This window comes from Cyprinodon variegatus, unplaced genomic scaffold (genome assembly GCF_000732505.1).
Source record: "Cyprinodon variegatus isolate N-32 unplaced genomic scaffold, C_variegatus-1.0 Scaffold235, whole genome shotgun sequence".
Taxonomy (NCBI): domain Eukaryota; kingdom Metazoa; phylum Chordata; class Actinopteri; order Cyprinodontiformes; family Cyprinodontidae; genus Cyprinodon; species Cyprinodon variegatus.
The window spans coordinates 329,865-345,228 of NW_015150688.1; the positions used below are offsets into that span (position 1 = coordinate 329,865).

The following is a 15,364-nucleotide window of genomic DNA, read 5'->3' on the forward strand; positions in this document are numbered from 1 at the left end:
TATAACCTTACAGTTTTTTTCTTTTTTCAAAACTACTGGCACCTCAAATCTCTTTGTGAAAACGTCTACAAAGAGTATCTCATAATGACAATACAGAAAACGTTCTTTTGAGATTGCTGCAATTTAGAAAATAAAGAAATCCCATTCACGTAAGTATTCACTGCCTTTGCCCATTTTTTTTTTTTGCCGAACATCTCAGCTTCATCAGGTTTGTTTGGAGATGTATGTTTCGCCATTTTCAAATCATTCAGAGGTGGTTTTTTTAATGTATCTTCAACCAATGTATTGACATATTTCCAGTTGTTGCTCCTTTAATTTTGTCCAATAAGAAATCATTTATTGATAATATCACTGGAAATAAGTCAAGTAATGAAGTAGCCAATTAATATATACACAGTATGTTTATGTCATTTCTTTGGTAACGTTTTAAAAAAGAAAAGTAAAATTTAAAGGATGTAAAATGTTGAAATTATTAAAATAATAATAAAAAAAACATATGAATACCTTCACTGAATAATGAATACAAATAAAGAGGAATAATTCGCTCCCAGACAGGTGAAACTCTTAATTTCCACCTTTTCAGTGTACGTGAAGCCACCGCAGTGAATCTGAAGTAGATCTGGGGGCGTGACTTTAATTTGTGGGCGTGGTCAAGTATGCAAACGATCCATGCCTCCGAGCTCCTTTCCCCCGTGAGCCGTGACGTGATGCGAGCGGCCCGTGTTGGTTCCAGCTGACAGGCGGAGGGAGAAAAGCGAAAAGCAAGAAAAAATGCGCGAGTGTGCGCGCGCGTGAAGGTGAGAGAGGGAGGGAGCGCGCGAGGGAAAGGAAAATAAGAGCCATCATCTAGCTGGCTCTCAACACTGCTGGATTTTATTCTTTTTTTTCTTTTTGGGGGAATCTTTTTATTTTTTTGATTGGATCATTTCTGCCATATTCAGCCTGAGATCTGGTGGATCATTCCAACTTGGAGACTTCCCTCCGCAGATTCTTTCATTTTGCTGATTCTAATCATCTGCTCGGTACATTGGACTACAGTCAGGAGCCTTCCTCTCCGCTTTTATTAATACTCTGACTGTTTGCTGCTGAATCTTTGCAGCCTGTGGGACTGACAGCAGAGCTGGACCGGTTTTATTTCCACACCTTTAAACAGGACTTGGATCAGTCGCTCAGAAGTGCGGCGCTGTTTGTTTCCAGAGAAAAGCGGCGACAGCAACTCCTGAGGGATGAATTAAACCTGCTCAACATGCTGCCATTTTGGAAATAAACCCCCACCTCTGTTGCATATTTTTATTATATTGCATGAGCTAAAGCAAAGCGGGGTTTTAGTGGTAATCTCACGCACGCCTCACCTGTCCGCGCACCTGATTTTTTTTTTTTTTTTAACTGCGCGCGCGTTAATTACAATCTCCAGGTGAATCATTTTGATATTGAGCTTCAACTCTGCGCTTTACTCCACTTCACCTCCCCCCTTCTCCTCCTCTTCATCATTCCCCCCCTTTCCAAAAGTTATGTCAAGGCCTCTTACGCAGCTCCTGCCGCCGGATCTACCTGCAGGGGCCGCCAGCCCGCAGTTTGGGGCCAGCAACCCTGCTGGAAGTGGCCCCCAAGGCGGACACCTGACCTCCATGACCAACTTGAAGTCCCTGCTCCAGCTGCCAATCAAGGCCGACCAGAGGGTCACCAAGGACTGCTGCGAGATGAAGGGTGAGTTGGTGCACGTGTATGAGCAGAGGAGGGGTTCCTGCAGGTTCTTAAAGGGAAACCCCTCAGTCAGGGCAGTCAGTGCAGAGATAAAAGGAAGAACCCTTTCCAACACAGTGATGTCTGAATGCACAGTAATAAATGCATAATAACATGTTTAGGGGGGGTGCATTGGATATTTTTGGATTTGAATACATTTACCCGTATCCCAATTTGCACAAAACTGTTTTTATTGCAGTAACTGATTCATTTTTGAAAATGTATGGACATTTTTCTGGAGTAGACAAACACTTTAAGGATAATATTGCTTTGCTGATCTGTTCTTCATGGAGAAATAAACCTTTATAGAACAACTTTGAATTCATTCTAAGCTAGTGGGATGTAAACCTTTATCCTGAGGGCTGTTCTAGCAACATTTGCCTTAGATCAGAATAGAGGAGCACACCTTTCTGTCATTTTGGTTGGTAAAAACTGTTTGCAGATTTGATTTTAGCTCTAATGCTGCCATCAAACCCTCATTGAGACTTGAGTCCACACTTGAACTTGAGGTTAGGGATCCAAGTCTTTTGGAAAGTCTCGGTTATAACCAGGGGAGAGCAGTAAGCTGTAGATTAGTTGAGTAAATAATTTATTCTGTCCCCTCTGAGTTACTGTAGTTTCAACAATGGAGTTATTGTTATAGTGAATAACCATGTATGGATTCTTTATGTGTCAGTAGGAGGAGATGTGTAAATCGTGCTGTAAAGGGTGCGTTTGATTTATAACCCAGGGTTGTTGGAATTGTTTCTGTTTTCTTAGCATTTCCAAAACATATCTATGTATTGATTAATTTTGGTTATTTCAGGACAAAATAGCTCAGATATTTTATTGTCTGCCCATTGCAAGTGTGAAAAATAAGCACTTCCTGTTTTCTTGTTAACAAAAATTAAGTGATGTTAAATTATTTCTACATATTTTCAGGTAACGTTGTTAGAATTAACCATTGCTACAAATCCTATTACAAACTAACATGCTTTATTGAAACAAAATTATGCGGTCTCAGTTTTTATTGCACATTTGACTCCCCTGCAGAAAGCTTGGAGATTTTAAATGAGGAGACAGAAACCTTGATGCATTGGCTCATGTTTTATTCGCTTTATTCATAATCAGGCTTCTTTAAAGTGAGAATTTGCTGCTTTTTTATTAAGGAAAAATACTAAAATAACATGTTTTGGATCTGACCTTTTGTCAATAATCTTTGCAGATTTAGAAAACAATCACCCGGTTGAATGGTTGAGTCCTGATCTGGAAAGCAAACAGATATTAATCATTACAGAGCCTCTCACAGGAATATTTTAAGGGATTATTCATGTGTGTTTGCATGTGACTGAGTGGGTATGTGTGATTGTAAAATACAGAGGAGCTGCTTACTCAACAAACTCACATGTACACCGGTTTCCCTCCAGCCCTCCTTCTGCAGGCCTGCTGGATTATTTTTGTTTGTTTTTTTGAAACGTTTGTTTTGCATTTAGTGGTGAAATGTACCGATTTAGAGCAGAGGACCAAAGAGTGGTTGCTTCTGTTGAGTCTGATTCTTCAGACTGTGTAAACAAAGCTTGAGGAGAGGAATTGCATTGTTTCCCGTCCACCAGCTGCCAGGACAAAATATTAACCAGGCCGACTCTTCTTCCTGTCCGGCTGTAGAGACTGCTGCTACATGCACCCAGACACCTGATACTGTGGGTTTTTAAAGCCCTAATTTACATTGATTTCCCCCCAGATTATTCCTTAAACTTGACTTGAAAACATCTCTTTTAAAACAACAGAATTTTGATTTTATTTCAAACTCCACCAAACACCTGTCATGTTTGGAGCAAAACAAGTCATTTAAAAAAAGAGAGAACACTTGAGGGCACACACTGAGGAGAAAAACAAACAGAGAGGCCAAGAAAAGTTGGACACTGCGATTTGGCGACCCCTCCTGGTTTGTTGGTGGAGCTGCTGCTCTTTCCTCCTGATATTTTCCCCTCTGTGCATGAGGGGGAGGATGATAGTGAGCACAGCTGACAGGCTCTCCGAGGAGCCAGAAAGCATCTCAAAGGTTCCCTCTACTCTAGCTGTCAGCCCGCACCGTATTCTCTGCTGATAGCTGGTGCATTCAGGGGTAAAACTGAGGAGGGATTTTTTTATTTTTTTAATCCAGTTTGCCTCTGGTTCTTGTTGCCTTTCCCCTTTCTCCGGTTAGAGTGGATACTTCTCCTTCACCCTCCTGTACCCCCTCCCCTCGCTAGCTTTGTTTGACGCCTTCGCAAACACCCACTCCATCTCACACGTTCCTCTCCCTCTCTCTCTCCATCTCTCTCACATCTTTGAGTTTTTTTTCACCGTCTTGCTCTCTTCTCGTCCGATCCCTCTGTGTTTCACTCCCTCAGAGTCCCTCTGCTCATTTACATGTTCTCAGGGTTTGTTTTCCTCTTTTCTGTCTTCCTCACTGTGGCTCCTCTTTCCAAAGTCATTCATCTCTTCCGTCTTTCTTGTTTTGTAAGTCTCTTCTCTTGAATGTCTGAGTCGTATACAAGCCATCCATCTCTCCATTCTCTAACTCCTTTCTTTCTGCTTTACTGCACTCATTTCAACTACTGATGCACTTTAATTTCTTGTCCACTGCAGTTCAGTTTCCCCTTCTGTAAATTGAACAGTGGTACTTTACACATACTCCTACCATGCATTCCTGCTCAGTAGCTGTGATTCATATCCTGTTGACACCTTATAGATGATATTTGATGACTTTGTGTAATGTTTGCTTCTCATTATTTTCTAACCTTGCAACTGCACCTATATTATTGCTGTTGATTGAGGCTACCACTGTTTGTAACTTCGTTTTTTCAACTATTAAAGCGTTTCGTGTGAAGGGACCCTGACCTCCTACAGAGCACAATGTGCTGCAGCTGTGCAGAAATGACTTAAACGTTTTGAACAGCAAATCGTTCCAGAAGGAAACAAATCACATTCTGAAGCGATGAAGCATTAAAGGGCCGTAGGAGACCAAATGAGTGCATGTTTTCAATTTAAATGATTTCTGATCATTCACAAGAAAATAATAATCCTAACCAACTTTTATTACTTTACAAACTCTGTTGATATTTTTGGGTTTGATGTAACCAAAAACTAAAAAACAACTACTAAAAAAAATGTTTTTTTGTTTTCTCAATACAAGAATTTTCCCTTGTGTTCCCATTATTTTACTGCTCAGAAATAAGGACTTGGTTTATGGACTGGGGAATTAACTGCATTTGCAAAACAATCACTATTCACCAAAACCCAGAGACACCTTATTTTGGCACATAACATTTAACAGTAGTAAATAGTAGTAACAGTAGTAGCATTTAACAGGAGAAAACACTGATTTTTCTCTTATGCAGGAGTTAGTTTGCTGCAGCATAAGAAAGAAGAGTGACTGTTAGCATTACAGATGCATTCAAACAAGTAGAAGTAGAAACTTTTTCACACTAAGGCAGAGATGGCAAAAGTACTCACTTTCCGTACTTGAGTAAAAGTACAGATACTTGTGTTAAAAAATACTCTTGTAAAAGTGGAAGTACTGATTAAACTTCTTTACTCAAGTAAAAGTAACAAAGTACAGGCTTGTAAATTTACTTAAAGTATAAAAGTAAAAGTAGAAACCACTTTTTTCATGCCGTTGCCTACATTTTAAATGGATGTCTGCCAATAGGACTAGATCTCAGGTCAGTTCATTTTCAATCATCTCGTCGTCCATGCTACTATGCTAACGCCACCGCCACCAAGCTGCAATGATTTGCCGCCAATGAATACCGCCGAATCTGTCGATTCATCTTGTAGTGGTGCGTCAAATGCAACGTAGATTCCCATCCAATTAGATTGAATTTGGTATTGATGACGTGAAAAATAATAACGGTAACTCCATTGAAATGATTCAAAACTAAAGTAACGAGCCAATTTTTTAAAGTGTAAGGAGTAGAAAGTACAGATATTTGTGTAAAAATGTAAGGAGTAGAAGTAAAAAGTCGCCATAAAAATAAGTAGTAAAGTAAAGTAAAAATATCAGAAAAATCTACTTGAGTACAGTAACGAAGTATTTGTACTTCGTTACTTCCCATTTCTGCACTAAGGTAACAGTAAAGTAACCTCGCTATCATGTGGATCATGTGTAAGACTCAGGTTGAGTTCTACACATTTATAATCTGGGACTTATCTGATCCAATCTCTGTGGTGAAAGGTGGGCGGTTCCTCAGAATCTTTGGAGCTAATCGGGTGAAGCGAAACCTAGTGCCCGCCTACCAAAGTTTAGTTTTAGCCAATCAAAGTAACAAGTGAAATAGCAGCAGACACCATGAGAAACCACAACAAATTCCACTTTTAAGCTCTTGCCGTTCCTCTTTCAAAGATGAAATCATGGATTCTGATAAATCAGGTGTAATAGAACACAAGCTACGCTAGTGCCCTTCTGCGCTGCCATGTCTATTTGGGTTTGGCTGTGGGCTCGGCAGCTCTTGCTTTCATCACAGCTATATAACGTGCCTTAAACCTTCATCTGTTTTGGATTAGCCAATCACGAAGGAACCTAAAGCTGGAGTGGGACAAGATGGAGAGAATTCAGACCCTGCAAGATTAACAGTGAACTTAAGATAAAATCACAATATTGGTTGAAAAAAAAATTGCAATTTTGACTTTTTGGCTAAATCATTCAGCCAAACTTACCATAAAACCACAGTTAAAGAGTAGCATACATTTTAAATCTTCTAATGAGAACATGGTGGTAGTGTGCTTTGTTTGCTTGCCCTAAATTAAGGCTCAGTTTTTAGACCAAAGAAATTTAAGAATAACAATAATAAAGTAATAAACAGCAGCAGGATCAGCAGGTGCTTCGTAGTTCCTGCACCCCCATCCTGGGACTTTACACCACAGAGTTAGAGACTGTAGGGTTCCTTTAAAGACATCTGCTACTATAAATAACTTCCTCATATAAATTGTTAATCACACCTCTGATGGTGATGACATGCAACCTTGTATGCCAGTAAAGCAGACCTGAACAGCACTGAACACTATTTGCCTGTCAGTTGTTTTTGTTTGCTTTGAACTTTTCTCAAGGCCTTTGGTGGCCTTTTTAAGCCCCCCCATAAAAAAAACAAACTAAAAAGCCTGGGGAGCTGCAGTAGCTTGACAGATTTAGACATTTGCTTGTAGTAAAGTTAAAATGCTACATTAGAATTTTAACAGGATCATAAATGCCAGATATTTCTAGAAACTCTGGATTTACACAGATGCACGTTATGCTGCTCCACTCTTCCTAACATCTAATGATTCACCAAATATTCTATATTTTTGTCAAGCTTTATAAACTATTTATTCAATGTGACATTGTCTTTCTGTATGTTAATATTAGCTCAGAGTCCTTGTTTGACATCATTCATGCAGCTCTTTATTTACTGACTCGTTTAAATTGCCATTCATGTGTAAATGTGAAGGATTTCCTTTTTTTGTGAGAATGATTTATTGATGCAGTTAGCCCCCATGGGCCAGAGTTTAAGGCAGGTCAGATTTATTTTTAGATGCCTTTTTAATGATTACAGCTTAGTGCTTTATGCAAAGAGAAAAAAAAAAAAAAGAAAACATGATTGGCAGCACATTTCTCTGCAGCTGGATTTTTTAATCCTTTTCATCTTATTAGTTGCAGAATGTCTGCAGAAAAATGTACGCCAGAAGAGTTTTTCCAACTTTCTCACATATATTTTAGCATCTGTGTGTATAATTAAGCTGGAAAGCAAACACATTTATTTGGAGAAACAGATTAATAAATAAAAATGGTGGAATGACCCAGTTTCTTTGATCTTTCAAAACCATAAAATGGTAGAATCACATTTTGGTTCAATTTAAGGAAACAGCATCTATCAGTATTCTAACATTCTTTCATTTTTGACACTTAGATTCATACATTCTATATAATCCCTGTTGTTTCAGGACCATGGACAGAGAATGAGATTTTGTGCAAAGGCAGCTGTCATTTTCAAATCTCCTGCAGCCTTTTGAGAGAAAAACAAACATTTTAGGCCTGAATTTTCTAGCAATGCTGCAATGACTTACTTTGTAGAAAAAATCATTGCTAATATGTTTATTATTATCTGCATCTGATGACTGAACATAACGTTGAATAAGAGACCTTTTTCATTTTTGGAACTAAATTGTTTTTTGTCCTCTTTATGGGGGATTGTTGGCCTAGTGGTTAAAGCAGTGCTTCGATCTCCACAGCCTCCACTCTGGGTCCTTTAGCAAGACCCTTAACCCCACACTGCTCCCTAAGCACCGCACAATGGCAGCCCACTGCTCCCCAAGGGGATGGGTACATGCAGAGGCAAATTTCTCCGATGTGAGATCAATATAGTTCAAATATTATTATTAATAAGCAACATTTTTATGATTTTCATCCAAAATAAATAAACTATTAATCTCTTTCCAAGTGCAGAATGTGATTAGATCATGTTGGTTTGATTATTTTTAGTTGAACAGGCTTAGTGGTGTGCGTTAATGTGTCATCGCTGCATTCAGCCCACCTAGAGATCAAACCTGTTGAGTGCTCTGTTTTCTTTTTTTTTTATAACGGGCCCCGTTATGATCTTTGATATGGTTTTGGTAAGCACTCTTAATGCAACTAAAGCTGTTCTATTTAAGGAAAGATGAAACTCTAAAATGAATTGACATTTCCCTGCATTGCTTTGACGGGCTTTTATTTGGTGTTTAATAGAAACATCAGCTACTCATTGCACATCGTAGTTAGAGGGCAATTTAAGAGGAAAAAAGCTAATTAGATCTCAGTGGAGGAGATAATCAGACCTCTGGCTCATAATTAAAGCCTCTGTTAAACATATTCAGAGACTAATTACACCAATTTTCACTTTTTCCCATTTGATAGTTTTAACTTAGCTCACCTTGTCAGAATGGAGCAGATTTTGAGATTTGATTTAATCAAATAAATCTCAGTTGTGTCAAATGGAGAATGAATCATTTTCCTGACCTTTACTTGTCGAATGCATTCAGTTTCAAAAGGCTGTTTTATGAAATGTCATTTTCTTGTTTTCTTCAGACAAAGACAAGCCCCAGGACTCTGAAGAGGACACACTGGCAATCAACAATGGAGGGCCCGGCGGGGCAGGAGGAACCCCAAGCACCGGTTCGCTGCGACCCAACTCCCAGTCAGCCTTCCTTGGTCCTCTGCTGTGGGAAAAGACTCTTCCATGTGATGGAGGCCTCTTCCAGCTGCAGTACATGGACCTGGAGGAGTTCCTGACTGAGAATGGGATGGGGATGCACAGCAACGGGCCCAGCTCAACCAGCGCCCAAATACCCTCCCAGGTAGGAGTACGAGATAGGAAACATTGGAGCTGAAATAACTCAGCTTTCTGACATAAAAGTAAATTAAAGTTTCTAATCAAAATGTGTAAATGCTTCTGTTACAACTAAATTTGATCATCAGAGGAGGATTAAACTGAACTTTTTGGTAACAAAAGGATAAATGCATGGTAAAGCAGCTAAAGTAGGGTGGTTAATCTATGATGCTGTGGGCCTGTTTCACTTCCACAGGCCCTGCTAGGTGCTCTGAGGTGCCTTGTATGGCAAACTCTTTTAATTACCAAAACAATTTAAGATAAACTTTCTGCACTGGTAAAATACAAAAAAAATATTTTAATATCTTTTTACCTGTGTTGTTGATTAAGCCAGCTAGCGAGATCACCATTTACTAAGACTAGGGGTTATAGCTTTATGAGCCAAATGATGAGACCCAAAACTTGATTAAAAGTAGGGGTGTGCAAAATAATCGTCATGATGATGCATCGTGATTCTTATTTTCGTGATCTACTGCATCGATTCTTGACGCCAAGTGTCGATTATTAATTTAAAAAATGAATAAATAAAATTGCATGAATGGTTGGCGAACATCAGCCAAAAACAACTGTAATACAACTTCCAGTCCAGTAGATGTCGCTGCGGATGTGTTGACGCACGCTGCCTTGTGTCACAAGCATTTCCGGCTGCGGGATGCTGCGCTGAGTCATTCAAAAACAAAACATGGAGCAGAAAATATTGCAGTGCATCGCAATAATTCAAGTATCGTGATGCATCGTGATAGAATCGCATCATGGCCTATGAATCGTGATTCGATTCGAATCGTGACTTCTTTGGCAATACCCACCCCTAATTAAAAGCAAAAAAAAAAAATATTTCCCTATTGTTTGAGTACTAATGACAATAAATGAGCTGATATTTAGGACTTTAAATATTGGGTTTCCTTTAATCAAATAAAATCCTAACAAACTGCTGTTAGAATAAACAGTTTCAATCCATTCAAAGGTTGTGATGGGATGATAGCATCTGTGTAGGATCTGTTAGGTTTTCAATCAGATTTGTACAGCTTAATGTCTGCTGTTCTTTTATCTGCGTCCAATGAAACACTTTCCGTCCCTTTCCCTTTAGTTCATCAAACCAGCTCCTAGTGTTTATTCTGCTCACGGTTTAGTTTGATGTGTTGGATCAGAAACCGTGCATTACATTTCTGCAGCATAACTGTGACTCTTCTGTTGAATCTAAAGTACTGTAGGTTCAAATCCCAAGAAGCCTGAATAATGATGTTTCAAAGGCTGATGGTTTTACAGTATATCACAGCTACAGCTTCCTCATCACATGCTGGGAGGAGCAGCTGTTCACAGCCAACATCCTTTGCAGTGTCACATTTTCTCACTTATCTGTCAAATCTGCAAAGTGTTTCCCTGAAGTCACGATGTGTCGTAGCGGGATCTGATCCAAGCATATGCAGTTTTGAGCCTAATTGAGGTCATTCCTGATTTCCTGCTTATTTTTTCCATCAATGGTCAACTTTACAGTTTTTCTTATTTTGTTAAAAAAAGAGGGTTGGGGTTGAATGTTATATGATGCTACTGTTTGAAGAGATAATGTGTGAAAAAAGGCAAGAGTTTTTCTTAGAACTCTGGATTCCTTTTAATGGAAGATTTTCTAACCAAATGTTTAGGAATAAACAGTGATTTTTATGGATTTACGTTATAGTTAAGAAATAAACCCAGATGGTCTGGCCAATAAAACATTTAGCTGCCAGGTTTAAAGGACTTAATTACATTTCTGGAGTCATAATGTGACGATGTTGGCATTATAACCAGAAAGAAATATTTATTTATATATTTTGGACCCATTAAAGTTTTATGAACCAATATTTATATAGTATACTATTTTTCTCAGTAAAATTATTGATCTTATTCTGCACCACTCTAGCTGTTCTGTGGATGTATTATTATTTTTGAAAAAACAATTGCTTTGATGAAAAAGTTGCAGCTCTGACCTTTAAGTTATAACAGTTAGAAAACGTCTTTTTTTGGTAAGGTTGGAGTATTTTCTTCCAGTTGACATGGGCATTTGTGGATCTTCAGGGTATCTATTCAGTTTATTTATAAATTTTTTTAATAGCGCAAATTAATAGAACACATGCCACCTTGCAGACAATACATTTCTATAAAGAAAATTTAGTTGATTGTATACAGTCATTGACTTGCCAGACATGCTCCTACTGGATGAGTTTGGATTATGTTTGACTCTTCAGCAATCCCTCACACAAAGTATGTATGTGGCAACAGTGGAGAGGAAAACTCCCTTTTAACAGGAGAAAACCTCTAGCAGAACCAGGCTCTGTGTGAGCAGCCTTTTGCCGAGGCCGACAGGGGTTCAAGGAGACAGAAGCAGGGATACAGAAAGAAGCAGATAAACAAAAGGTAAATAGCTCCACAGGCGGCCCCGTCCAAGGAAAGACGCAGCCAGGCAGATGAGATCCAAGCCTATTCTCTTGTCAGAGGATGAAAGAGAGGACATAAAGTCAGTGACAGTAAAGAAATAGGACTACATAAAAAAATAGGTCAAGCTCCAACATCTATAAACAAAGGTGTTGATGAAAGCAGCAAAGCTGATATTTCTCTCCAGGATGGAGTAACAGCCAAACAGAAACAGACCAGATTAGGCTACTATGAGAAAAAGCAGAGAGAGCATAACATTAGAGATTGAACTAACAAATACTGCAGAATGGAAGAATAGAGATAGGATGAAGCAGAATGAGGATAAGTGGTCTTTATGTCCTCCATCAGTCTACACATATAGCAGCAGAAATATAGAAAACACCTCAGGAAAACTGACTAATTCGGAAAAAGCTAGTGGCAAGGAAGGCCAAGGTGAAATGTCTGTCTGGACTGAAATTCTCCCCTGGCAGACAGCTGGCTGGGTATTTAATTCTACAGCCCAAAGCTAAAAGGCTGGCCCTTGTCAGTGATTCTTTTTGTGGTTATCGTGGACAGGATCTCCAAGCGTGGAGTTGAGAAGAGAACGTCTGCTTTGGGAAGAACAGGATCTCTTTTTTGCCCCTCTGTAGATGATGTGCCTTCTTTAGGCCATGACCTTCAGCGTTCCCTGGAATGTGATGAGGCTAGAGTGAGAGTCTGCTCCTTTAAGTCCAAAGTCATGGTTCTGCCTGAGGGATTTTAAGATGGAATGGATCACGGACAGATGGACTGGGCCTTTGTCTGCAGTAATGCAGATGTTGCTGTGGTTCGTTTGGGTAAAGAAAAAGCTGAAGCAAAGTCAAAGCTCTTGGTTTACCAGATCATCCTGTTTCTGATCTTAACCCCTGGTCATGAGAAATGGATCATAATCAAAAAAACAGATCCTGGAAACAATAAGCTGCCTCAAGGAGGTGGCTGGACCCAACCTCAGGAAAAGAGTAGGAAGCTCCATCATAATGGGGGAGATTAAAGTGGGGCCACTGATTCCCCACGTCTCAAGTGGCCATGGTTCAGGCCTCGGATTAGGAAGCCTCCTTAGTGCCGCTCTGGGTGAGTCTCACTGGAAGGAGACCCCAGGAAAGAGTAGAACTTTCGAGAGATTCCACTGTACACATCCATGTGACCTGGGAACACCTTGAGGTCCTCCAGGATGAGATGGAGGATGTTGCTGAAGGAAGTGAACGCTGAGGTTCCCATCTGGACCAGTTCTCCCCCCGACCTGATTGGATAAGCTGAGGCAGTGGACGGATCGATCAATCCTAAAAATCTCAGTGAATGAATAATGTGAGTCAGGGGTCAGATTCATGTGTTCTCTGGAGGAATCCTGACTTTCAAACCAAGAGAGTTCCTGAAGATCTGACTTTGTTCCTCTTTTGTCTCGTCTCCTCAGAGCTCCCAGTCTGCAGTGCCGAACCAAAGCTCCCAGTGTCCTCCCACTTCTCCTCCACCTTGTTCCTCCTCTTCCTCCTCGATGTCTTCTTCATCCTCCTCCTCCTCACTTCTGGGATTGGAGACTGTCCAGCCGCAGGCGCCGCTGCCCCCACCTCAACAGCAGCAGAGCATCATGGGAGGACCAGAGTTACTAAATGGTGAGTGATGATGAATTTCTTGTAAATTTCTTAAAGCATTCAGTGATATTTTAAAGTTAAGTCAGTGGATTAGTTAAGTGTTACAGTTTGTCTTCAGAACAGCGAAATTGTCAAATGAAACGCTAAAAAGGAAAACTTCATCAATCAGCAGCCAAAGTATGCGGTTTAAGATTCTCAGTCATCCTGGTCATAGTTATTCGAAGAAAAAAATGTATGAAACAGTCCACTGGACCTGGTTTCCAAGTTTAAAGACGTTTCGTTTCCCAGCCAGGAAGCTTTTTCAGTTCAAAGTGTCAGAAATAGCATTGAGTTCAAGGCTTTATACAGTTGACCAAAAACTCTTTGTTTTGGCTTAGAAAATATGCAAATTGAACCGGATCAGCGGGTCTGCCCCTTTGTAATTGGGGGTCATTTGAGTTATTTAGTAGCCTCTAATACCCGATACCTGTCTATTTCTCTGAAAGAGGGTAGTTAGAGGGAATTGTTGGCCTGGCTGAAACAGGTGTTTTAGTCCCCTCTATGGGGTTGAAGGTTGCGATGATAGCAGGAAGGAATCAACTCAATTGCTGTATTGTAGGTTTTTGAAAGTCTGATTATTTAAGCTTCATTAGTGAGCATAGCCGCCTCATGGCAAACCAGTTTTGAGTAAAGGTGTTGGAGTTAAATGATGCACATTGTTCTTACTGCATACTCAGTTTGGTTGAACAAAAATTACTCCACAAATGTTGAGCGAAAGAACAAGAAATGTAACGTTTGTCCGAAAACTGTCGGGACACCCAAAGTAGCGCACCCAACCTACAGCACAGCCAGGCTGTTGCTTTCAGAGATGTGCGAATGGCTGCATTGCCTTTGTTCAAAAATGTTTGCAAGAGAGGAAACATTTTTCTCCTGTTCAATGAGACATTGTTGAATGTTTAAACCTGAATGCATAAAAGATATTAATATTTAATTGAAAGTCATATGTAATGAGATTTATTCAATGAATAAATCATAAATAGATCAGTTGTATTTCCTGCACATGCCTTTATTTTTGATAGAGAAACCGGAGCATTTATCATGCATTTATCGTCATTGAGTTAAAACTGGCCAATTTATCGTGATATTGATTTGAGGTTATATTGTCCAGACCTTATATAAAGTACATGATGCTACGTTTAGACCGGACGCAGCAAGAGCAGCAAAATCGCGTCTGCTGCTTCATTTTTGCTGCTTGTACCAGTTAGTTCTGACGCGCGGCTGAAGCAGCTTTGCTGCTCTGGCTGCGCGGTGCAAAAGTGGGTCTGACGCGCGTTGGGCGGAGCTTCACTATCCTTTCTCTGCCTTGCAGCTATATGTGCTGTGATCAGTGGGAATAAAGTAGTTTTAATATATTTTTAAGTGGGAAAATCCACCTGAAAACTTAATCAGTGCAGTCAGTTCATCCAGATTACCACCCTGCCTGCCAATATTATTTCTGTCGGAGCCGCTCAGACCCCCACATACCAGCAGTGCGCTGTCAGTAGCATCCCATTCAACAGCAGCCTCTGGCCAGGTTGCCTCCTCGCGGTTCACCGTGGCGGCTGGTAGGTGGTTTTCATCTAAATAATCCAAACTGCAGGCACCAGGATAATAAACGCGAACATATTCTGTTGGAAGGTTTTCAGCATTTTAAGTTAATTTAGACGTTAATAAACAGTTTCAGAGGAGTGATCATAGCGATCTGTGTCATCAGCGCTGTGTCTCTCTCCCTGCAGCTCCCAGATCAGCTTTTCTGATTGGTTGACGCGGCGCGTCGAGCAGCAAAAGTTCAATTGTTCCATCTCGAGCAGCAGTGCGTTTGCGGCGCGTCACGTGCGTCAGAGGCTTAAACGCTCCCGACGCGCTGCTTCAGCTGCTCAAAACGCGCTGCGGGACCTTTTGCTGCGCCTTGACGCACGTCAACCATTGACTTTGCATGTAAACTTGCTGCTTCTGTCGCGCCAGCTGCGTCCGGTGTGAACGTAGCATTAAGTTGTTACCTTTTTAAATATGTATTATGTCTAGAGTAAAGCCTTCACTCACATGGCAAGATATATGACTAACAGCTGAATAGGGGGTTTTCAGTGACGTCACTGGCCAGCTTCCGGTCCGCCATCTTGGGTGGCATATTATCGTATATCATATATATCATGTCACAAATGGATAAGTACGCCAGCACGCTAGAGCCACCAGATCATGGAACATATCTGAGGAAATGTTCTGTGA

General features: G+C 40.3%; 1 protein-coding gene across 1 annotated transcript in view; it reads left to right on the top strand.

Annotated features, from left to right (window-relative positions):
- Nucleotides 1-728: 728 nt before the first annotated feature.
- The window catches only part of LOC107089014 (thyrotroph embryonic factor-like), a 47,561-nt gene continuing 32,925 nt past the window's right edge, over nt 729-15,364 (top strand). The window contains exons 1-3 of the mRNA XM_015381522.1: nt 729-1,707; nt 8,804-9,072; nt 12,943-13,141. Coding sequence (XP_015237008.1) covers nt 1,512-1,707; nt 8,804-9,072; nt 12,943-13,141 — 664 coding nt within the window. The 5' untranslated portion in view covers nt 729-1,511. The remainder of the gene's footprint in view (nt 1,708-8,803; nt 9,073-12,942; nt 13,142-15,364) is intronic.